The 24,440-nt window shown below is 41.0% G+C and overlaps 1 protein-coding gene across 1 annotated transcript in view; it reads left to right on the top strand.

The window, feature by feature from the left end:
* The window catches only part of LOC116635088 (serine/threonine-protein kinase Nek10), a 132,985-nt gene that overhangs the window by 14,892 nt on the left and 93,653 nt on the right, over positions 1-24,440 (top strand). Inside the window, exons 2-6 of the mRNA XM_032408824.1 lie at positions 441-551; positions 830-890; positions 8,683-8,813; positions 10,484-10,582; positions 20,816-20,900. Coding sequence (XP_032264715.1) covers positions 478-551; positions 830-890; positions 8,683-8,813; positions 10,484-10,582; positions 20,816-20,900 — 450 coding nt within the window. The 5' untranslated portion in view covers positions 441-477. The remainder of the gene's footprint in view (positions 1-440; positions 552-829; positions 891-8,682; positions 8,814-10,483; positions 10,583-20,815; positions 20,901-24,440) is intronic.

Below are 24,440 nucleotides of genomic sequence, written 5' to 3'. Positions count from 1 at the left end.
CAGAAAAGAGAGGCTCATGGGCTACTATACCTATAAACTGTGCCCTAAATGTATCTGAAGGCCTTTGACTGATAAATAATAAATGCTACTCATGTATTTTTTAAAAGATTTACTTATTTATTTTAGAAAGGGGGGAAGGGGCAGAAGGAAAAGGAGAGAGAGAATCTCAAGCAGACTCCCCGCTCATCACAGAGCCCGACATGGGGCTAGATCCCAAGGCCCCGAGATCATTACTTGAGCCGAAACCTAGTCAGATGTTCAACCAACTAAGCCACCCAGATGCCCCAAAATGCTACTCATATTAACATTTTTTATTGTTGTATTATAAATGAATGTTAGCTTTTACATATTTAAATAAGTATTATAAAGTGACTTTTGCCTGAGAATATTTTGGTGCACACAACCCAACTAAAGTTTTCCCCTCTGGTTTATTTTGAAAGGCATGCAATGTGAATTCTGGGGCATTGATGTTTTACAATGCCTGATCAAGACAAAAAGGTGAAGATCACAGAAAAATCAACTGATAAAAAACAACAAGGAATCACCACCAGGTAACCCCTTCCTGAGTTTTTGCTAGTTAGTAACTCAGACAGTGGCCAGCAACCAGATTTAATGGCTTTTTGAGAAATAGAGTAGACCCTTAACAATGGCTACTCTGGGTTATGGTGTTTACTGAAATGTTTGATCATTTCTAGAGTTCTAAAGGAAATGGTTAGTGTGTATAGGTTTCCTTCTATAAAATAGTTTTGGAGGGGCAATGCCATCAGTGGGGATGACTAGTTCGCCAGGAGTCTTCAGTTGATTGACACTGTGTTTTTCTTTCTCCTAGGGACTATTCAGATCTTAAAAGACTTTGTTGCCTTTTGAACGTCCAGTCAAGCAAACAACAGGTAATGTTTTCAAAAATTGTGCATGCGTTAATGAAAGAGAACGCACATGTTTCCAAAGGGATTGATTTAACATTTTTATGAACAATAATATATCTGCTTTTCTTAGTTCTTAAATATGTTTTGTCTTTCTTCATCTTGCTGTTTCTCTCATACATGGTTCAGGTTCTGCCAAGACTCAGCGTCTACAGCCTTTTCATTCTCCTCTCATGGCTGGGCCCTACTTTATTTTCTGCTTATTGCCATGTGTCCTAATTACCAAAGCCCTTCCATCTAGAAACAGTGTACTGTTCTATTGAATGCCCAGTGTTTGACTCTTTGGAGCTTTAGGGAATTTGATTTTTTTCCCAAACACTGATTACTGAGTTTCCTTTCTTTTCCCCTCCACCCCTCGTCATGCTGCCTAATTCCTACAGTACTGCTCTTGATGCTTGCTGCACCCGAAAAGAGGGGAAAGGAGTGAATTTGGCTATTTTTATGATAGCATTTTTATATTTTTATTACCTGGAGAAAGAATGGTACCTCTGCTTGAATTTATCTTTAAACTTTCTTTTTGGTTTTACCTCTGTACGACTTGGGAGAGTCCTGAGATTCGAGGCCATCTGTGAAGATTTGGGGAACAGCACAGCAATGCTAATGCTAATGTTAACAGTAGACACTCGGCACCGTTAACTGGTAAATGGTAGTGATGCTTCTTGAACCTCAGTGATCTGGCACCAAAGTCTACTATGCTGTACTTGTTTAAGTAAATTTGTTTAAGAGTGCAAATGGTGGGAATCCTGATGGATTTTGGATTAGTTTTGGATTAGTTTTCATCAAACTAACCGAGAACTACAACATTTTTATCTATTTATTTATAGTCAAGGATGACATTCTAATGATTTGATGGCACATAAAGGCCAAATAACATAGTTCATATTTAGGGAACATTTACTATATGTCTGGTGCATCACCCTGTTTAGTAACCACATCTCTCACTTTTATAGATTGGGAAAATGAGGCACACAGAATTAAGTGACTTTCTCAATATCATACAGCCAACTGTTGGTTGGAATACAGATCTGAACCCAAACACTGCCTCTTTGCAATATATGCCTCTAGCCACTGAGATACCTTTTAAATGACTTGGGAAATTAAATTCCAGTTCACAAAAATAGTTGGATAATCCTTGATTCGGAGTAAACATGGTTGTAAAATATCTTTTCACCTACCAATCCTTCTTCTCTGTTATTCATGCTATGGCCCTCAGGAGCAATTTCTTTCCATCCAGCTGTGTCAGCAGTCACTCTTGCTCTTTGTCTGTCTCTACCCTGCTAAAAGCATCTGTGTGGCTTGCTGCTCACAGGCCTTCATGGACAATTACCCCAAATCACATCCATTCTTTCTTAGAAAGTAAGCAAGGTAGCTCAGCATACAGTTTTGGTTGTGGTTCCCATTCTTTCTCACTGTACATCCTAAGATGTAACCATGATGTCAAAGACTTCTCCTTTTTGCTTTTACTATTACCTTCTCCTGAATTTGCCCTTCTCCCAAATTTCTTTCCTATAAAATCTCATCTATTTTTAAGACCCAAATCGAGTGACACTGCTTCCACAAAAAAAGCTTTCCTTTATTTTGTATTCTGGAAGCAATCTTTCTCTTCCCAAAGCACTTTCTTTCACAGTTGTAACACTATGTTCTTCCTTGTTTTGGAAACGCTTGTCTACATGTCTTATTTCCAGATGAGATTATGTATTTCCCAATGCCAGCCAGTTTGACTTTGCCTCTGGTATCCTCGACTTGGTGAGTTCTGGGTCAGTTTTTGTCAAATTGAATTACGGTTTAAGAATTGGGTTACGTCATGAGCATGTATAATTTCATGGCCCGAGTAAAAGAAACACCAATGGTGGTGTTGTTGTGGTTGTTGTTGTTGTTTTAAAGATGTATTTATTTATTTATTTGAGAGAGTGCAAGCACGAGTAGGGGTGGGGTAGAGGGAGAGGGAGAGAGAGATCCCAAGCAGACTCTATGCGGAGCGGGGAGCCTGATGTGGGGCTCGATCCCACTGGTGGTTTTTGCCTCTAATTTTCCAACTTTGAAGCTCACTAGATCTGATGTGTCTCCTTTCAACACCATGTTCTTGTTAACACCTAGTGGGGTTAATAAAAGTGAATTTAATAGTTCCTGTTTCTTTAACCAATTTTAGAATTTGCAGTTTGTTGTCTGACAAGTTTACATGGCATTGCTTTTTGTAAAGTCTTTCACATGTATAAAAATGCATAGTTGTAATGCTTGAATTATTCAGAAAGTAGGTGGTTCTAAGAAATGAAAATGTCCTCAATGATATGCAGGTCCTGAGGTTCACAAAATTTATTCCTAATTCTGTTTATCAAAGCTTAATTCATTTTTAATTTTGAAATAATAAATGTTATTCTGAACACCCTATTCTCCTTTTAGTAAAATAGTATGGAGAAGAAAGATACTGGAAAGAATAAGTCAAGCATTTATTTATATCTTGCTTGTTCCAGTAAGAATATAAGAAGGTTTTTACAAAGATACACTAAGTATGACAGTTTATCATAAATTAAAACCAGGGCCAAAGAAGAAAGAAGAGCAAGGGTTGGGGACAAAGTAGAGTGAGGCACACAGAGATGCCCATCAAAATATGCAAGTGGGTCACATATTTGGCTCTGAGACTTTTAGCAGTCAATTTGAAAAGGGAAATTTGGGAGTAAGGCTCACTCACCTGAATTTCTGATCTAACAAGATCTGGCCTGTTATTTGCAAATGGACCAAAATGGCCAATTAATCGGTTGCAGAGGAAATTTACTTTGTGGTTTAGGCAGAGAATTGCAAAGAACTGAATGTCCTTTATCTGAATCTCTAATGAGCCAAGCCACTTCTCTGTTGTTTCCTTGTGTCCCAATGTTCTACTTTTCGTTCTTTGTCTTGACTGCTCTATCTCTGTGTGCCTTGTTTAACCACATTAGAGCTTGCTATTCTGTGGGACGGTCCAACAGTGGGACAGAACACTGAGGGGGCAGGGTTAGAATAACCATAGCCCAGTAAAGACAAATAATTCAAGGAAAGGAATTCCCCCAGGGTTGTTGAAGCAAAGTGAAATTACAAAGTTGGTTGGAGATTTCACCAGAGGTTTCCACAAATCTTGAAGTAATCTGCCAAGAGCTGGAATTCAGATTTTTTTTTCCTACATTCAAAGCCACAGGAAGCTGAGAAATTGGTTTGCAATAAGTAAAAAAAGGTAGAAGAAAGAACAAATGAATTCGTTATAAACCAGTTAATTACCTTGAAATAACAGAGGTTTTGATAAATACTGTGGAAAGAAAAGGCATAAGGCACAGTTGCTGTGTTCTGAGGGACGGAGGTATAGGAAAGGCAGTTATAGCGCATGACAAGGCAAGACGTGAGTCCTGAAGGAATGGTACAGACACTGGGCATATGGATTTTGACAGGCATAGGGAGTCCACTTTTAGCTCAAATCACAGGAAGGAGATGGTTCTTGGAAAATGTCTGGTTTTCCATCCACGGCATTGGTGGAAAGGCATTTTCAGTGAAGTGAATGAAATAATCAGATATCTGAAGAAAGGAAAATCACGAGCATTTAAGTAAAATGATGACTAGATGTTTCTGTTGGAAGTAGTCATACCTAGAGCTAGATGACTTTGTGCAGTGTCTAAAGGCCCATCTACACATTTTGTATTTGATCCCGTAAGCAATAGGGAATGTTGACATTTCTAATCAGAAGTGACACAATCACATTTTTAGGAAAGTCCTTCGCTTCAATCTGTAATCTCTTCACTTTCCACTCACACTATTCAAGCTGCTCAGGTACCTCTCATTTTCTAGAGCATACATAGCTGTCCTCTGTCTTCCCGCCCATAAAAGTCTGTCTGGAATACTCTGAAATACTCTTGGCATCCTGGTCTGTGGCCCACCCTATCTCTCCTTTACTTTCTACCATAACAAACCCTTGTTCACTCATCTTGCAACCTGTTCTCATGCTGGTTTACCCCTCCCCACCCCATGGGACTCTGAACTCCTTAAAGGCAGATGCCATGTCTGTCCTGCTTCCTATATGTCCAGTGCCTCATCACACTTCTGACAAATAATGTGTCTGCAACAAAAGTGTGGAACGGATGGACGCATCTAGAAGTGGTTAACAATGAATCAGTTTAGCAAAGAGACGGGGGAAAAGTAAGCATTCATTCAACAATTTCACTTTTGAGTACGTACTGTGCACCAGGCTTTGTGAGAGGTGCTAAGAACACAAAGACAGACAGATAGGATGCTGCCCTCAGGGTGGCCATATTCAAAGTGAAGAGGCTGATGTGTAAACTAGATGTTGTACCAGGTGTGGTAAGTGCTATAAGAGATGTCAGTGTAGTAATGCCACCAGGGAGGGAGTGAACTGCTTTTCCAGGAAGGCTGGGGCAGGTGCTCACCAGGACGCTGTTTGAGCTGAGCCCTGAAACATGATCAGGAGTCACAGTCTACAACACACACCCAGGTGTGGAGTGGTCAGATGCTATGGTGGTTTCTGGGTCAAGTGACCAATTCAATGCAGCCAGAAGTTGGGGCACAGTTTTATATTTGCCCGCCCTGTTTGGCTTATTCATGTATTTATTTATATTATATGGACTTGTGGATTCTTATTTTAGTCCATGGTGGATTTATTATCAAATACTGCATAGCAAATCAGTCTAAAACTTAGTGGTTTAAAGCAATAATGATCATTTACTGTCTCTCACCCATTTTGTGAGTCACGAATTCAGAACAGTTTGCCTGGATGGTTCTGGTTCAGGTCTCTGATGGGGTTGCTGTGAGGTGCTGTGATCCTCCCAACACCAACTGGGGCTGGCAAGTAAGTGCTGTTTGTGGGTGAGAGGCCTCTCCACAGGGTTGTTTGTTCTCACAGCATGGAGTCTGGGGATTCCCCCAGAACTAACCCCTCTACATGTTGAAAGAAACTATTTAGTCCTTTCAAATATTGTGCAAAGAGATGACGCTGGACCGGAAGACAGGAACAGAACACAGGGAGAGATTTTCAGAATCTCAGTATGAAGAAAATCTTGGGCAAGAGTGGAACTCTGAAAAGCAAGAGGGATGACTCAGGATAGTGTTTCTCATCACTAGAGATACATACATAGATGGTGGAGGACTGAGAATGTTGGAGAGGGAGGCAGGTTGCCTGGATTTGAATACGAGCTCTGCCCCTTGCTAGCTATGTGACCCTTAGGCAAGTCACTTACCCCTCTGTGCCTTAGTTTTCTCATCTACAAAATGGTATTTATCTCATAGGGTTGTTATGAGGATTAAATATATTTAATACTTGCAAAGCACTAGAACACTGCCTGGCATGTAGTGAGCACCATGTGAGTATCATCTATGATGATGGCAGTCATGAAGATGCATGATGGTTGGGTCCTGTGCCTTTTGAAGAGGTTTTCAAATCCAAGTGCCTGTAAGTCCATCACTTGTGGGAAAGGACAGGACACACTTTAAAATGATCTATGTCAGTTTGTGTTGTGGTATATTTATTATGTCCAAAGTTTCAGATGTTGGGTTGCCCTGAATAATCTGTCAAATGTAGTATGCTTTAAAAGAACTAATGGCTTAACGTGAAGAAATCTCTGAGGGGTGGCTCACGTGGACACCCTGACTGTGACGATACCAGGTGGTGAGCGGTATCACACAGATTGCCCTGGACCTCCTTTTGCAGTAGATGATGAAGAATACGGAGAGCCGGAGGAATTGGGGAGGCAAGGGAAAATGCTCTGGGTTTTGAACTGGACTCTGAACTCACATTGTTTTTGTCTGAAGAGGGCTGATTGCTTCAAGGTTCCTTCTAGTAAGTTCATGGTCTTTGCAACCATAGCTGCCAAGTCCATCTTATCTACTGAGTCTCCATGAGTTGATTCCCAATTCTGGTTGCCTGTTCTGCCGGCGAAGGAAATGGCTGCAAGCCGTGGGAGCTTTCTACCCCTCTTCTCTGAATTGCCTGGGCTCTTTTTCTCTGTGCTGGCTACCTTCCCTCTTGTGATCAGTATTCTGGGAGCTGTGGTAATGGCAGGGGGTTTGAAACACCTTGGACCCAGAAAATCCACTTCCTGTTTGCTACATAGTGATCTTTCCTGTGTAACACAGGAACATTTGCTCATTGCTGTGACTTCATGGCCAAAATCATGTGGGTTATCACATCCAGGGGTCATCTAATTTGTGAGGACAGACTTTATTTGGTTAGCAAGTTCATCTGTACAGTGGGAATAATCATGAGGATTAAAAGAGTATTTATAAAGCACTCGGAAACTATGCCAGGCACATAGCAAGTGCTTTATAAATACTAACTCACTTAGTTTTCATAATAACTCTGCACACAATTACTATTATTGTTTCCATTTTGATGATGTGGAAACTAATACACAGGGAGTTTAGTAACATTTCCAAGATCATGCAGCTACCTACTGGTAGTTTTAAACCCAGGGCATCTGGCCTAGAGTTTGTTCTCTTAGCCAATAAGCCTTACTCTCTCGAGTACCTGTGGCCCATTGTCTTGTGGTGTTTGTGGATTGATTGGCCCACTATACTGAGATAGAAAGGTGATTTAACAGGATGAAAGATTTATTATTAATATTTTGAGAATGCAACTGTGCTGGCATACGATGAAGAAGGATTTTTCTTTTTTTTTTTGCTAGCCATTAAACAATGTCCTTATTATAATGCATCTTTCTATAAGCTGGCTGCCTAATGGGAAGTCAGACATACTCTTTTTGGATAGGGAAAAGATGTCTTTGTGTGGATTAGTGTCAAATATTTTGGTGGAATAAGATAAGTACAACATATAGTAGCTTTATTTGATAATTATAATGTATAGAATGGAAAAGTGGATCCTTTATTTTTTTATATTATGCTCTACTTACCTCCTCTGTAATAATTTCACTAACTATAGAATATCCTTCATTTGTACTTTGGAAAGAATAAAGTATTTGTTTGCACTATGCTCAGCTTTACCGTGGTACAAAAAACAATCCTCAGGGTTATCCCAATTATAGGTACATATTGGTAAGTGAAACTATTTTAATACTGATAACTTACAATTTATTATATAAATAATTACAAGTTCATATTGTAAATGGGGGGCATACTTGAGTTGTTATAGTTCATTTAAGCAAATTTTTTCTTTTTCTTTTTTTTTAAGCAAATTTTTACTTTTCTTTTGGTGAATTCATGACTTTTATAAATATGATTGACTAATCAAGATATTCAGACTGATGAAAAAGGATAGAATCTTCTTTCCCTTTATGTTCCTAACACCTGACAAGCAGTGTGTATGACTGGCAAATGTTGAAGAATGAATGATGACTCATTCTCAGTTTGGGGTTCCACACTCTACCAGAGAGGTCTAGCTGGATCTGGAAACTCTCTCTTCCGGTGGCACATTTGAATCACCCAAGAAGCTTCAAAGACTCCTAGTGCCCAGGCCTGACTGTGTTCAAAGTGCTTCTCGTGTTGAGCTGCCACTATAACCAAGGGAGACTGAAAATACATGAATAACTGTAAGATAGGGCAGGTGGTGTTACAAGCTATGAAGAAAATAAAGCAGCATAAGGTAGAGAGAATAAATGTTTAAGTCAAAGGTGTTTACATCTTGGGAAACTACATTTGGCTTGGCTATCATGTTAATTATTGGTTTAGGAAAAAACTCATTCCCTTTAATTGGCCTCCATCTACTCCTTACCCCCATTTTGTTACTTTCTTTATTATTATCCTCATGGGTTCTGTGCTTCTATTTCTATAGCTTCCAGCCATTAACTTCGATAGTGCCCAAAATAGCATGACGAAGACTGAGCACATCATCAAGGTGGGTGGACACAGAGCCCGAAGTCAGTGGCATGAGTCCACAGAAGCTGTTGAACTTGAAAATTTTAGGTAAGAATCCAGTGTCTCCCTTGCCTTCAGCAACCTATTCTAATTAGCCCAAAACTTTGTCACAGGAGCTAAAATTTAAAGCTGTTTCAAAATTTACCATGGGGGTTCTTAACTTAATCATTTTCATCCATGCTTAAATCATTCCCAGAAGTAGTGTGTAAGTAACAGCTTAATGGCCGCGGCTAGAGCCGACCTGGGTGTTTCGGGACACCTTGCTGAGATACCTTTGGCACTTGTTCCATGAGAAAGTGGTTCCGGGTTGTTGACCTGGCCTGGCTGATTCCAGGCTTTGTCTTCAGCTTTTGGTCTGTCCATACCTTGCCAGCAGTGAGGAGGCATAAAAGAAGCCGTTGCTGTGAACAGATGTGATGGCTAAGGACTGTGGTTGTCAAAGCAACTGAGGTTTGCACTTGAGGGGATTGCACCTCACCTTTAACATGGAAACCGTCAATCCATGTTCCTCTCTCCTGTCGCCATTTAGACCTCCTAGAAGTTGCACATTTTGTGGGCCACTCCCCTTCCAGGAGCTGGTTCTCTCAGGTTTACCATGTGCTGGAGTCATTTGGCACTAAATGCCATGTAAATAATGAATGGCATGAAATATCAAGATGAATATTCTAGAATGATCCTTTATTTATTTGGCCTAGATTTTGTCTCCCTGTCATATTATGACAATGAATTTAATAGTCCACAAAATCACATGACATTACACGGTTTCTATTTAGCGAGGAACACTAACTTCTTTGAAAATTCTTACATATTCAGTCTCTAGTATCCACGTACTAAGAATGCACTACAGACCTCACCTGGCTAGGGTAGAGGCACACTGTCCAATGACATCTGAAAGACTGAAAAGGCAGAACAGTACAAATGATGATATAAGGCCATAGAACTTGCCTTTGAGGTGATATGTTCATGTAATTCCAGCTTATTTGGCCTGGATCTTAAACCCGGTCTATTTTAATATGCACAAAAATAGTATATCATATATTTTATAGCGATGTCACCATTTTGTGCATTATCTCTTATCCTCTCCCAGTTTTAAAGTGGAATGTTTGTGGTATTTTTATAACCTCTTTAATTGGCTATAATATCAGAAGAAAGAAGCTGAAGATGGGATACCTCCAGACTTTGTTAAACACACACAGACACACACACATACACAGCAAACAATCAGCAACCGCAGAAACTTTCACGGTTGAAGGGGTTTAGGCTGTGTTTGATAAATCCATGTTACCTACAAGGAAATATATATGGTAAGCACTGGTGTTACTAGCTATAGGAGCCAGTGGGGTTGTGGGTGGAAAAACGAAGGGAAGGATTGTTTACTGCCTCATGCACAGTGTCTAGATAATATGTCCTCATCATTCTTTCTCTTCGTATCCCCTTTTCCCCCCTCTGAACAAGTTTAGCTATGAAGTGTTTATGAGGAATAATTTAGTTAAATGGTGAAATGAAGTATATATGCTTGATTATAATCTTTATTATTATTTATAATTGACTTTCTAGTTCCTTTTTTAACAGTTGATATGTGCGTTTAGCAGTATGTTAAGTCCTGAGAATCCTCCCAGTATCTGCATGAATACAGATGGTCTGTGCCTGCATTGAGAAATTTGAGGCAGCCTAAAAAATTTCTATTACAAAATGCTTTTCTGTTTGTTCCATATCAGTATAAACTACAAGAATGAGAGAAACTTCAGCAAACATCCCCAGCATAAACTATTTCAGGAGATCTTTACAGCCTTGGTGAAAAATAGACTCATCTGCAGGTAAGATTCTCCCAGAAAAGACCAACAATTTACCCAAGAATGGCATATCTTATACATCTTATTTCTAGCATATGGTTTGAAGAGTTTATGAGATTAAACACATCATACTTAAAAGATAAAATAGAGCAAATATCATTTAGAAGGAGGCAAATGAATAGGCATTGCAGGCGATCTCATTAAAATTACTCTGGTTAAGTACTGCATTTAGCCAAATTTTATGACAGATAAGGTAAAATGGTATAACCCACGTTATACTGTTTTTCTTATTATTCTTACTTTGAATTTGGATACTCAGGAGGAGTTTATTGCCAGGATCCTTATGAAACAGACATTGGGTAACTCCATGGCCGACATCCTCCTGGTACATTTTTGTGGTTGATACGAGGACTGATTAAATGGGCTTTCCCAGCCTTGACCCTGGGGAAAGGATGAATGTGTAACCTCCAGTCATGGCCCAATGACGATGTTTCTTCTCAGGACCGAGTCAAATGTTCTCTCCATTGCTCTTCCTTGTCTTAACACAGGTGCAGTGTTGGGACTGTAGAGAAGGATCAGCAAGGCCTCTAGATTCTGTCTCACAAACATCAGGGATTTTCAGTGAGCCATTGACTAGTGTTAGATTGCAGTCAGGACTGAATTTTCTATCCATTTGGGCTGCTTGAAGTGAGAGCTGGTTATACTGCTGCTAGATATGAAAGTGGCTCCTAGCATTATGTCATGGTGGGACCTTGCCTTCTACTCTTCCCTGGAGGCCCAGGCTCTCTCCCCCAAGCGTCAGCTGAAAAGTTGCCTGTAAAGAACCTTGAATCTTCCCCATTGCTTTGGAACTTGAGACTGAGATATCTGAATTCTTCCCCAGTGAGATGGAAAAAATTACTCCTATTCTGGAAAATAGGAGAAATATTAATAATTTAATGCCTTGACCAAGTGACTCGGTCCAGTGCAATAGCTGACTTTAAGTAGAACAGTATCTTGGTGGGTCCTCCATGATGAATCAGCTACTAAATATGCCTAAGTGGTGGTCTTATGATTTGATCTTTTGAAGGGAGTTATTTAGCATTGTGTATTTAAGTACTGGACAATGGCTGCCAAATACATTGGTTTAGTTTAAAGCAGTCCAGGATTGGGACTGCATCTGTTACACCTTTGTACTTGATTTAGGCAGAAGATTATTAGACTGACTTAGATAATACAAAAAGCTTAAAATCTTTATCATGGTTATAGAATTGGGTCCCTGCTCAGTTCTTGACAATATACTCAAAGATTGTTGAAAGATTAATGAACACTACTACAAAGGACATGAAGTTGTCCTGGACTGTTTTCTTCTTGAGCTTGAACAGAGTAGAACAATGGTTAGTAGCAGAATAATTGTGCCTGAAATGGTATTAGGAAATGACGTTCTTTAATTTGTTTTGAGGATGACTATCATGGACTCTTCAAGGGATGTCCAATAGACCATTTAACAGGTCAGTACTCTGAGGAAGGCAGAATATTTCCTATATTAAAGATGTGAGAGATATCACTGTATCCCCAGTCTGAGGGCACTAGATGCAGAAATTGCTAGGGAAACTAGTCGGGCAAGGGTTGGCATCCAACAGTTGAAAAGATCTTAACAATTCTGAAGTTAAGAGATCTCTTGTCAGGACCTTTTCAAATTCTTAGTGATTAATGAAGCGTCTTAGACTGGATGGAATTACTGGCTTGCAACATGAGTAGTCCCTGGAAATCTTCAAACTAGGAAGAGATGATTATAGATCTCTTTGCTTTCATGGTACGAGAAGGAATTTAGGAATGTTGAACATCAAGGGCATCCTTTTATGTCATCCTTTGGCTGCTGACAGATTGTTACGTTCAGTTCTATTCTAAAAGCAGGGTTGGGTCAAAGATGGCTTAAGTGTAAAGGTCTTCCATTGTTTCTCACCCCATATGACCTTGCTAGGGTAGCCAGAATTACCTTTTCTCCTTTTCCCTCTAAATTTAGACTTATAGAAGAATTACATCTCAGGGCCTTTTCTGGTATAGCTTCCTATCCTTTTCTTTGCAAACATCAGATTTAATGTTGGCCAGAAAGCTTGGATTCAATTCAATAAATAAATTTTTGAATATCTACAGTGTGCAGGGAAGAGAAGGAATAAACAGTGGGGAAGGAAGAGAGGGTGAAAATACAAAGATGAATAGGACACATGATTCCTTTCTCCTAGGGACTCAGCATCTACTCTCTCTGGTCAGCAAAACAGTTACCCACTATCCCAATACAAGGGAAACTATGGTAGATATAAACTATTTATATTATGACAACTAAACACTGGGGGAGGTTGAAGGACTGTGGACTTTGGACTTTGGTCCAGTTCAGGCTGTTGACAAGACTGGGCATATTCAGGATGCTATGCCATTCAGGTTTACCCTGAGGATATGGCTGATTGGGAATTTTGTCTCATGTGTAGAGTGTGAGCCCTTCCAAGACCTCAGTCAGTTTATGCCCGAGTGATGCTGTTCTTGTTCTTGATCTATTTCATTCTCCCCAACTGCAATCTTCCCCTAAGCCACACTTCTGGATACCTCCTTTCTGAGTGCTTTTCCTAAGACTGACCTGTGATTACTCCCTTGTTCTCAGAAATGAAATCGCCAGATGGCATCTGAAATGAGACAGGACTTGTTAATCCAGGGTCAGATAAGGTAACGCTGTAAGCTGCAAACACCTCATGGTCAATCTCAAAGGGCAAGTGAAAGTGTCATGTCTGAAGCTGAGGTTACTCCTGGTTACACATGGTCATGAATCTTGATGTGTGGCAGAGTATGGAAGCAAATTTTGATCTTCCAACTTTCCTTTTTGCCATAACGTCATTTGTCTGTAGGAGAGTCTACTGTTAGAAAATAAATCTACCCCCCTTCCCTTTCATCTGCCTGTCCAGGGAAGTACACAGGGTGCTTGGTATCCAAGACTAGGTTGTTATGAGGTTGTATAGGGAAGTAAAACTTGTCACAAAATTGACCTATCCTCTAATTAACTGCTTATAAAATTGACCTCTACTCAGGTATCTCTTCTGTGTATCTGTTCCTCTGAGCTCCCTCTTTGTTGGTCCATTCCTTTCTGATTGCCAGACAATGTGTAGATCCTATAACACAGTGCAAATATAAATATAACATAATCTCCTTGTGAAATGAACTTGCAAATCTGGCTAAAGATGTAGAATTTCCTGAATAGACTAACAGTGATGGTGCTGAACTGTTGGAATCCAACAAATGAGGCACTGGCAGAATGAGACCACTGACAATTGAAGAAGAGGGTATTAACAAAGGAGGATGACAAAGTGGGACTTCAAAAAAGCACATTTGGACCAACAAAGGTTAGGAGAGGCCTTTAGGACAAATTGGTGACTCTAATATATTTGCAAAAATGAACCTCTTTTTGCTGCAAAAGTCAAAAATTAATTCAAGGATATTGGCTCATGTTACATGATTGGTCAGAAAAAGTGTGCCCCGAAATGTCAGCAGAATCCATTCCTGCTTTATTCTAGTTATTAGGGCAGAGTTGCAATTATAACTTAAAATTTGTTAAATGTAAGATAAAATAGGTCTTAGTTTCATAGTTTATATTTTAAGATCATGTTTTCATTAAATCTTTCCTGCTATTTAATATGAAATTTGGTGTTATTTAAAGTGAGTTCACTTAACTGGTCTCTTCCTGGTACAATTATCCCACAATTGCCAGGATATCCTCTCTTCCCTTGCCTGTAACTTTTGTAGAGATAAGTATATACAAGGTTTTCAAATTTCAGTTAAAAGGGAACTACCTGATCCATTTAGCATGACCTCTTTGGTCTAAAAATGCAGTCACTTTTCTAATAAGAACAAGTGGCGAGAGGAAAGGACTAGAAGTTAGGATAGAGCAGCAATCTCTTCAGTATCTTGATTTAGTTCTTGAAATATACCAAGTTGTTGGAGAGATGCTTTTGCTGTGATTTTCTTTCATCAGGTAGCAGACAGGCCAACAGGGGCCTTTGAAGATTTCCCCCTCACCTAGGAGAAGGGAAGCCTGGTCACTTTGGTAAAGTCTGGCCATCCTCTAATGACTGGGGTAAAATTCCAGTTCCCTAGTGGTTCACAAAGCCCTTTGAGATCTTGTTCCTTCTTGGCCTCATCTCTTGCTCCTGCCTGGTGCATCCATTGGCTCACCAAGATCAGAGCAAGCCCCTCATTATTCCTTGCAGAGTTATTTTCTCTCATCTCTGAGCCTCTGCCCATGCTAATCCTCACCTTAAGCCTGCTGCCCCCACCTCTTTGCCTTCCTGGCTGTTCTGGCCCCTCAACTGTCCTCCCCTCTTATGGCGCTGGGCCCCTGTTCCTCTCCCCCATGCACTGGGCTCCCAGAGAAGAGGGCTTGGGTGTTTTATCTCCAACTCAAGCCATTGACACTGGTTTTATTGGAGAACATGGAGGCTGAGAGTCTTCCTGTAGTGGAATTTCTCTGCATTAGATTATTTTGAGCACCATAAAAAATGTGAGAATACAGAAAATGAAAAAAATGAAAAATTACCCTTTATACCACTCTTAGAAATAGTTACATTAATTCTTGCTGTATTTCCTTCTAATCTTTTTTAAATTCTATGCTTTTTTCTTCACTTACATGAGAAATTATTACACATATACAAAACTGTATTATGCTGTTTATCCAGAGTAAAGTTTTTAAAAGAGCTGTCTCATTGGCTGAGACTCCTTTAGGATCTTGTCTTTTTGTCTGTCTTTTGCTCTAAGTTTCAGAATCTTAAATGTAGAAAGGAAGAAAATAACCTTCAAGAACCTAGGATCTCATGTAATCCTCAAACAAAAACAAGCATTCTGCTTCTTCCCATCACCTAACTTGGAGCAAATATTTAGCTCTTACACTTTTGTTTCTCCTGAAATGTTATTCTCCTCAAATATATATACACCCCCACACACATACAAAAGACGTCATCCAATTATAGAGGGAATGGAAGAAAAAATCCAGTCCAGCCTCATTTGATAGATGCAGTTGCTGAGAGGTTAAGGCCAAGCCTAGGGTCCTCAGGCAAGACTTAACTGGTGCCCTTTTCTCCTATGCCTCGCTGGTTCCTGGGTTCTTTATTAATCAAAGAATATTTAAAATTTACTCTCAGTTTTGCACCAGAGAAGTATCACTTCAGTAATCATGTTCTTGCTTTTCTTCTATCTACTACTGCTTCTTGCAAAAATCATCTAACAGGCATGAAACTAAAATGTCCCTACCTTCCCAGGAAAGCTTTGCTTGTTCTTGGGCCACATGTAACCACCGGAACCAATTAGAACATGGCCAAATCAATAAATGACAGCTTCCCATCAGTTCATGAGCTTCTGAGAGCCAGGCAATGAGTTCCAGACGCATTCTAGGAAGCACATTTCCACGGCTAAACCCCCAAACACTTGCACTTATGTAAGTCCACCCATCCCTTTATCAACTTTGCTCTGGCAGACTGTACCTTATAAGCTGTATGTAACTGTTGTTGATTCATCTTTTGTTTTACATATGGCTTAGTGGACTTTTTCTTCTTTGGAGATCTCAAGGTTGACATACCGAAAACAGGACTTTTGACTTTTCTCGCTTAACTTGCCCTGCCTGAGCTTTACTCTTCTCCATCTATCGACCTGGTCCAAGCTGCCATCATGTCTTGCTTGGACAATTGCAGTAGGCTAACTGGGCTCCTTGCTTTGATCTTTGGCTCCCTATACTGTTCTCAACACTACTTCTGAAAGGATCCTTTCAAAATCTCTGTTAGATCATGTTAGTTCTTTGCTTAGAGACTTCTAGTGGCTTTCCAGAATAAAAAGTCCAAAGTCCCTATGCTTATTCTACAAAGCCCTGCAGATCTGGCTCTTGCCATCTCTCTGACTTCAACTCCTATTACTTTGTCTTTGCTCACTTTGCCCTAGCCCCACGGGCTTCCTTGCCAGTCCTTGCACAACCACACCCCTGCTCAGGGACTATATACTTAACTCTTTCTCGTTCTTCTGATCTAGACTCATTCCTCAAGTCACTTGGATGCTAATTTTATCAGAGAACCCTTCTCTGACTGCCCTAAAATAGTATTCCGTGGACTCCTTAAACTTTAACCTTTGTTGTCCTGCATTGTATATCGCCTCATATAAATTTTTATTAGTTTGTGTTTATTATTGATCTTCTCCCTTTAGAAGGTAAGCTCCATGAACACAAGTACATGGTTTTGTCCTTTGTTGTACCCCTGGGCATGTAACAGTGCCTGGCTACCAGTAGGTGATGAGTAAATATTTGAAAGCATTCTACCTCTGAAACTTCCATCAACTATGTAGAAGAAACACATGGAGACAGTCCTTTCTGCTCAATATCCCCCTGACCGTAGGGACCAGCAAAGACCCATTGGATGGACTTTTGGTTGGGAGCTTATTTGGGGCTACAGGAAGAATAAAGACCCATTAAGAATAGTGGAACAAGTCAGTAAAGATTCCTTGAATATTCATCTGTAATTAATTTCTTCACACATATTCTTTTTTCTTCTAAGTTTTACCACATCTATTTTGATGTGAATTTTACTTTCCTAGTATCCCCCCCCCCAAAAAAACCCCCACAGGGCTCTGTTTTATGAATTTGGGATAATATTTATTTTGAAACAGGCTTGAATTTCTCTACTCTTAAATTTTGAGTCAAAGGTGGAAGTTTTGTTGTTGTTGTTTTGTATGTTAATGAAAAGGGGAATTTAAATTACACCCCACCATGAAGATGCTGCTTATTCTGAGCAAGAACCAGAGCAAAGCATGGTACAAATAAGGTCGGGGTGAACCTCTGGCTTGTGTGTCAGCCCCTGGATTTAGCTAACCTCAGACCATTGGGCTGTCTTGTTGATCTTGGTACTTGCAGCTTTGTGATCCAACACCACAGCCTCGTGACTGAATTTTACATAGAGCTCTCACATCGTATATTGGTCTCTTCCACCGCACAAGAAGGTGAAACCGACTGCCCTCCTTTCAATGGCTGTGTGGCCAGTGCCATTTTTCCTTCCCTTTTTGTATCGATAGCAGAAAGTGGTGTGTGATGCTGAAAACAATGTGGCAGGTGGTCATGGACAAAGGCCGTGGGAGCTGATCACGCTGCCATGTATTAATAGTCCTGTGAAAGAAGTGGCAAAAGTTCAGTCACAAGAGGGGATAAATATTTGCCCGCTCATGAATCCGCTGCTGTGTGGCGGCTATATTGGGACATACCCTCCAGGGAAACACTATCTTTGCAGACAGACAGCTTCTTCAGAGCTGCCTCAGAGGACCCCCGGCTGCTGTGCTCAACATTCCTGCTCCCACAGTAGACGCGGTTTGGAGAGTCACTGTCTCCCTAGTCACCCCCACCTGGGGGACCTGGAGTGGGGATGGGAGGGACAACTGGAGCACTGGCCCAGGAGTCAGTCCCCAGGTCTGCTCTCATGTGCAGCCTTGGGCCAGCCACTTGGCCCGTTGGGACTGCCTCAGTGGAACGAGGGTACCCGCCTTTACGATCGGTCGCTATTATTCTCTGTAATTCTCTGGTTGCACTAAATTGTGTGCTTCCTGGTACCCCAACTCTTGGCAAACAGAGATCTATATCGTCTTACAGAACACTCCATTCCTCTTGAATACCAGAGCTCCATCCCATGTGCTGCGTCCTTGTGGGGGGTTCGGGGCTGGGAGCCAAGGAAGGAACAACTGCTCCTTCAGAGGTCAGTGCTCAGAGAGGAGAAGCCAGAGGACTCAGACACCAGGAATTCTATTTACATTTACAACAGCAGAGGCCAGAATCACGTAGAAATATTAATAGCTTTGGGCTTCAGTCCCAAAATTGCAAAACAAAAAATGCCATTTGCTTGGAATAGAACTTTTAACTCTGAGACTTTTCTGGAACTCATTTATTTATACTCCTTTAATAATAATAATTTTAAGAAGCCTATTCTGGAATTTTTTTTCTTTTTTAGAGGGGGGAGGAAATAGAAGAAAACTTTTCATATTTATTTTGATATGAAAAACATTGCAAAGGTCATGAACTTTCCTCATGAAGAGTGTATATAGTTAACAGGAAAAATACCAGTGCACACATATTTGTAGCATGAATCACCTCTTAATATGTCCCGTAGCTTTTCCTCTTAAATGATGAAAAGCAATCAGCATTAAACCTCATTAGGTTTTTAGCAGCTGTTGCAACTTGATCATTATTTCTGTTAGATCTTTGGGATGTCGTATCTTTGCACTACAGTCCAGGCTATCTTTAGCTAACCCCAGCACCTGAAAGGGAAAGCAGTCATGTGCCATCTCCCTGTTTATAAAGGTTAAAGGTATTCGCTCTGTAACAGGAGCCTCAGAATAACCACATCCTTACAAATGTTCCCATAGGTGATTGTTTTAAATTCAAAGTGTATTTCGAATTTGCATTATTTTTCCCCATGCAAGGAAGTCCGGATGAACTATAGTGCAGCTTCCCAGTGTGGTGTTGGCTAATTCTGCCTGGCTGGCAGCCCTTGGATGGGTTGAGTCCTGCCTTTATTCTCAGAAGAAACTGAGCTTTGCCTCCATAGCAAAGGTGTCACTGTCATGGTGACTGGGCTGGAGGAGGGCCGTGGTTTGATGGTAGCTATGGTGGGCAGCTCCTGCCAGGAGCCCTGGTGATGGCAGGAAGAACAATTCTCAGCCAGTGATGCATTGGGGACATCTTGCTCAGCTTCTCTCTGCAGAGCAAGGCCTCTGACAGGGCCTCTAATCTATCAGGAGCACTCAAGCATCCCTGGGAATATAAGACGATGGGAAAAGCATATTTACCAACCTCCTTCCCATGAGCTAAGTCTTAGTGGATAGGATTTGGGATGGAGTAGCATCAGGTGGGGGTGGGGTGACACCTCCAGGGGCAGTGACCGTAGATGTTCATTCTGCTTTTGAGGAGGGTGGGTCTTGTGCACTCAATTTTGAGATGTGCCGGTTTGGGGGCAGAGCTGAATTTCTCAGGACCGTGGAGGAGACGAAGCTGAATTCTACCACCAAAGGCTAAGGATTAATAGGAGGCAGGCCAGGCAAGGGTTGGCTTGGGACCTCAGCTTAAGCAAAGATTCCACTTGATGGAAGGGCAGATCTTTAAAGTCTCCTAACCTTGCTGGATGCATAACTACCTTAGCTGTGGAGATGGGAAAGGGTGGGAGAAATTATGTGGATTCTAGTCTGGTATAGTTTTTGTTATCTTCCTCAGTTTTCCTTGGCTAACTATAGAGTAACAGACACTTTTTGTTTTAGGGTTTTGTTAACATCTCCACCAAGCACCACTGTCGGACTAGCTTAGAGGGCAGTGGGAGACAAGTGTTGCTTGAGATGGTGCTCATGCTTGCCCTCCCCCTTCTTGGTGCTCCGCACTCTCAATGGTCTCCCCCGAGAGCATGTCCTTAATCATTCACCTGCACACCAACCTTCGTCTCGGGCTCCGCTTCCAGGGAAACTGATATAAGAAAATACTTTATCACAGTGTTTTCCAAACTGCCCACTAAAGTGCTCTGGAGGCTACAGAGAACCCCCAGGGGTGTCATGGGGCCTTTTAAATTTGCAGGGAAAACAGAGCTATGCAGTATCTGTCAGACCCAGATACTTTATGGTTTCCATATGAAGGTTGTGCTGCCTTCCTTTAGATGATGCCATAGCTTTCTGAAACTGGGTTTTCCGTGGTTGTCATGATAAAGCAAGTATGATGTGAAAATCAGCTGGAAGAGGAGATGAAGATGGTAGTATGCAATCTGGTTACAAGGCTTGAGAATTTGTTTAGAGCCTACAGGTGCATACACCCCAATCATAAGTAAATGTGATCAAGAATAAAATAAAAGCATTTTTCTTATAATGTATGTGTGTTATTTTTTCAAATGGATATGAAGTTATCAGGGCATAAATTCTTATTAAGTCAAACCTAATTTTTGGACCGTTTAGCTATGTCTTTTGGTCTGGCGCTGCCCTCAGCCAATAAGGGCACTGAGAGCCAAATAATTTTGGGGCCTCTGCTTCATGATGATAATGACAGTTTTTATGTATTTTGCACTACAGTAGATTAAGTGTTCAGGTACCAACTAACAGTCCTTATTGCAGATTAAGTTTGAAATGAACTAATGCTATTCCTTTGTATGTTCCTTATTCTCCTTCATCGTCTTGTGTTGTTCTGTCACAGTGGCCTTTTAAACATGGACAAACATGCTTTCTCTTTTCTTCTTTCAGAGAGTGGGTTCATCGAGCCCCATCTATTCACTTTCTGAGAGTGTTAATCTGTCTGAGACTACTAATGAGGGATCCATGTTATCAGGTTGGTTGGAAAAAATAAAAATAATTCTTACTTGTTATGAAGATGAGATAAAAAAAACCTGGGCCATGTTAACCTTATTTTCTCTCTCACAACTCAATAGTTTTCAGATTTAGGAGGTATCTCACTTGCTATTTAAAAAGATATGAGAGACATGATTTAATAGAGACAAAAAATATGTTTCTGCTATATGAACTGTGGGATTAAGTAGATGGAACTTTTGGTGTATGTCTTAAACCACAGGCAATTCAGAGGGGTGTACACTTGGCCACACCTTTGAGTGTGTTTTCAAGGCTCAGCAGCTCACTAGGTCAACGTCAGCCGTGACAAGCAGGGGCCTTCTCAGGGGGCTCCAGAGGCAGTCAGTGGGAAAGGCAGGGCCTGCAGTTTTGGCAGCTGCTCCAGGGTCCATGCCCTTCCCCACGTCCAGCCTCAGACCCTGAGTTAAAGATGAGCAAGGGACCTCCCGTCTGTCTCAAATGAGGGTTTGCGAGGTCAAGAAACTTTCCCTCCTCTCACTTGTTTAGTGCTTCTCTTGTTTAGTGCTTCTTAAACTTTAATGCCCCTAGGAATCCCCTGGGAATCTTGTAAATTGCAGATTCTGATTTGGCAGGTACACAATGAGGCCCAAGACTCTGCATTTCTAACAGGTTTCCAGAGGATGCCCATGCCACTGGCGTGTGGCCCACACGTTGTATAGCCAGGACTTAGTGCTTTCGCCGTGAGGCTCTAAAGAAAAGCTTAGCTGACATTTCACCCGGACCTTGAAAGTTATTTCTTCCAGTACTGGCTGGTAGATAGCTGCCTCCATCAAATAGCAGCTTGCACACTTTTGTGTGCATCAGAAGCACATGGAGGACTCCATGATGGCTAGGGCCCATCACCACAGTTTCTGATTCAGTAGGTTTGGGGAGGGCCCAAAGATCTGCATTTCCAGTAAGTTCCCAGGTAATGCTGATGCTGCTTGTCAGGGGACCACAGTTGGAGAACCACTGCTCCAAAGCCTCAAGATTGTTTATTTAGTCATTGTTGTTTCTGCTTGCCAGTGTTAAATATCTAGAGTGTTCTTAGTATTCATACATGCTTCACCAATTTTCACGGATTTTTTCCCCCATAAGAAGCATCTCCTTTTACACCCTGTCCTGATAAGCTACTAGGAAGCTCAGACCACTCGGAAGATCTTTTATTTTGGATTTGATTTTACTGATGAATTGTTTGAGTCAGAATGTGGCTCTTTTCATTACCCCAATAACCGTCTTTTCCAAACTTGGCACTTAAAAAATGTTTTTGGTACTAGTCAGCTACAGAGCCTGCTCTGATTTGAGACTTCTGGGATTCATGGTGGTTCCACATCTTTCCTTTAGAAGAATCACCACTTCCTCATTGGTATTCTGAGCGGGCTTTGTGCTATTATCATTTTAGCTAGTAGCCCTTTGACTGTGGGCCTCAGGGCACACTCCAAATGGCTTTCTGTCCTGGTTGCTCAAAGTTTTCTGGGAAGATAGTATCCTTTTTCCCCCATGACCAGCCTTACAGAACTGTGTGTTCCATGTATTTCTGAGCTGCCATTTGCAGTTTTGTGTGGGGCATATCTAATAAGGGTGGACCATGTGTTCCATTTTGCCTGGATCAGTCCCAGAATGTGCTCATTGTTCCCACTTAATTATTAATAACACCCTCTTTGACTCTCACGAAGGTGGATTGTTAGCAGGAGATCTAGTTTTTTGACTTATAGAAGTTAGTAAAATAGATGTTCTCTAAGATGTTCTGTTTGTTCAGAGAATTGATGACAGTTGTCTCATGCTCTGCTGATCTCCAGCTAAAGTATTGCCTTTCTTTTATTTATTTATTTATTTATTTATTTATTTATTTATTTATTTATTTGATGTAGTGTTCCGTGATTCATTGTTTGCTTATAACACCCAGTGCTCCATGCAATAAAGTATTGCCTTTCTTAGTCTAGTTCTTGACGGATTGGGACAGGATTGATTGCCCTGCTCTCTCCAGGAAAGAATTCAGTGACCTCTTTGTTTATGGAATTTTGTGACTAAACATATATTAAATGAAGTCTTTCCCTGATTTCTAGCCTTTCCATAGAAGGGGATTCTCTCTGAATCTCTGCCCCCTGGCTCTCTTTCCACAAAGAAGAGCATGTGCTCAGGCAATTGTTTAACTTCTTGAGTTGCCAAGAATTGTTGGCTGAAGTCACAAAGCTTTGCTGTGATTTACTATAATTTATGCCGGTGAATCTCAGCAAGTCTTCACCCTTGCTAGGCATTCCTCTCTTGTTGAGTCAGTGCTACAGGACCCACAGTGGCTGGTCCAAACCAGGTCCACTTCTCATACCCCAACACCCTCCTACCCCTGTCATTCTCACCAAATCACAGCATAGTCTGTTTTATGGAGAAAACCAAAGCCATCCCAGTGGGAGCTCTCTTATTATCTCTTCTTTGTTGCTTGAAATATTGGGATTATCTCGAAACTTTATGTTCTTCTTGTTTCAGAAGAAATATCCCTCCTGTTTGCCAAGGCTTACCCCTCTACCTATTCTCTTTCTTACTATGTCAGTGGCTCCATTTCTATTTTCCATTATCATAAAAATGTCCTTTCCTTGAACCAGACATCCCTTCAGATCTTCACCTTACCTTCATTACTCCATTTCTTGAAAGGTCAGGCTGTGTCTCTTGAACCTACTTCCTTTCTGTCAGGACTGATGGACTGCATAACTTGCACACTGAATTTTGTGTACAAGGTTCTGCCTGGAAGCCATACTTCAGTCAGCATTCCTTGATCCAGAGGTTGCAGACTGGTGGCTCGTAGATTGGCTCGTGCCTGCCAGAGACTTCAGTATATGCTTAATGGAGATTCCAGCGAGAAAAAAACTGGAAGGAATGAAAGAGAAGCCATTTTAAAGGTATACATGCATAGAGTTTGTCATAATTAAAGAAAGACATATGTTCTGAGATTTCACGTATAGTAAGAGGCCCATGCAGCATAAAGGTAAATGCCCACCTGCACGCGTTCCTGTGAAGCCGGAGCACATTGCTTATTGATGATACAGTGAAGATCTTAAAAGCTGCTGCCTACAATTATATTAGAAACCACAATAAAAAGATGGTCAGGCTGAGTGACCTTTTCCCAGCACCTGCATTCCTCAACTCCTGTAAGAGCACACAGCCTTTCCCACATTTCCTGTTTGCCTTCACCCATCCCATGGGGCTCTAGCTCTTCCTCAGCACTTTGCACCTTTCTGTATTATTTACTTGCTCTTTTTCTTAGTCCTGCCTTCCTAAATGTTGACCTTCCCAAAGTTCTTTTCTTAAATCATCTTCTCCCCTATCTACCACCCTCTTGGCTTTAACTCTTGTGGTTGGCATTGTTTTTTGCTCACAAGTACTTATCTCCAGTCTCAAACTTGTGTCTTTATGTAAGTCCCAAATTTCCAGGGGTATTTTGGATGGCCATGGTTCTCAAAGTGTGACCTGGGGACTGCTTATGGGTCTCTGAAACCCTTCCAGGGATTCCACCAGGCCTAAAATATCT

This window comes from Phoca vitulina, unplaced genomic scaffold (genome assembly GCF_004348235.1).
Source record: "Phoca vitulina isolate PV1807 unplaced genomic scaffold, GSC_HSeal_1.0 scaffold10, whole genome shotgun sequence".
Classification (NCBI taxonomy): Eukaryota; Metazoa; Chordata; class Mammalia; order Carnivora; family Phocidae; genus Phoca; species Phoca vitulina.
This window is presented reverse-complemented; position numbering and strand designations above follow the sequence as displayed.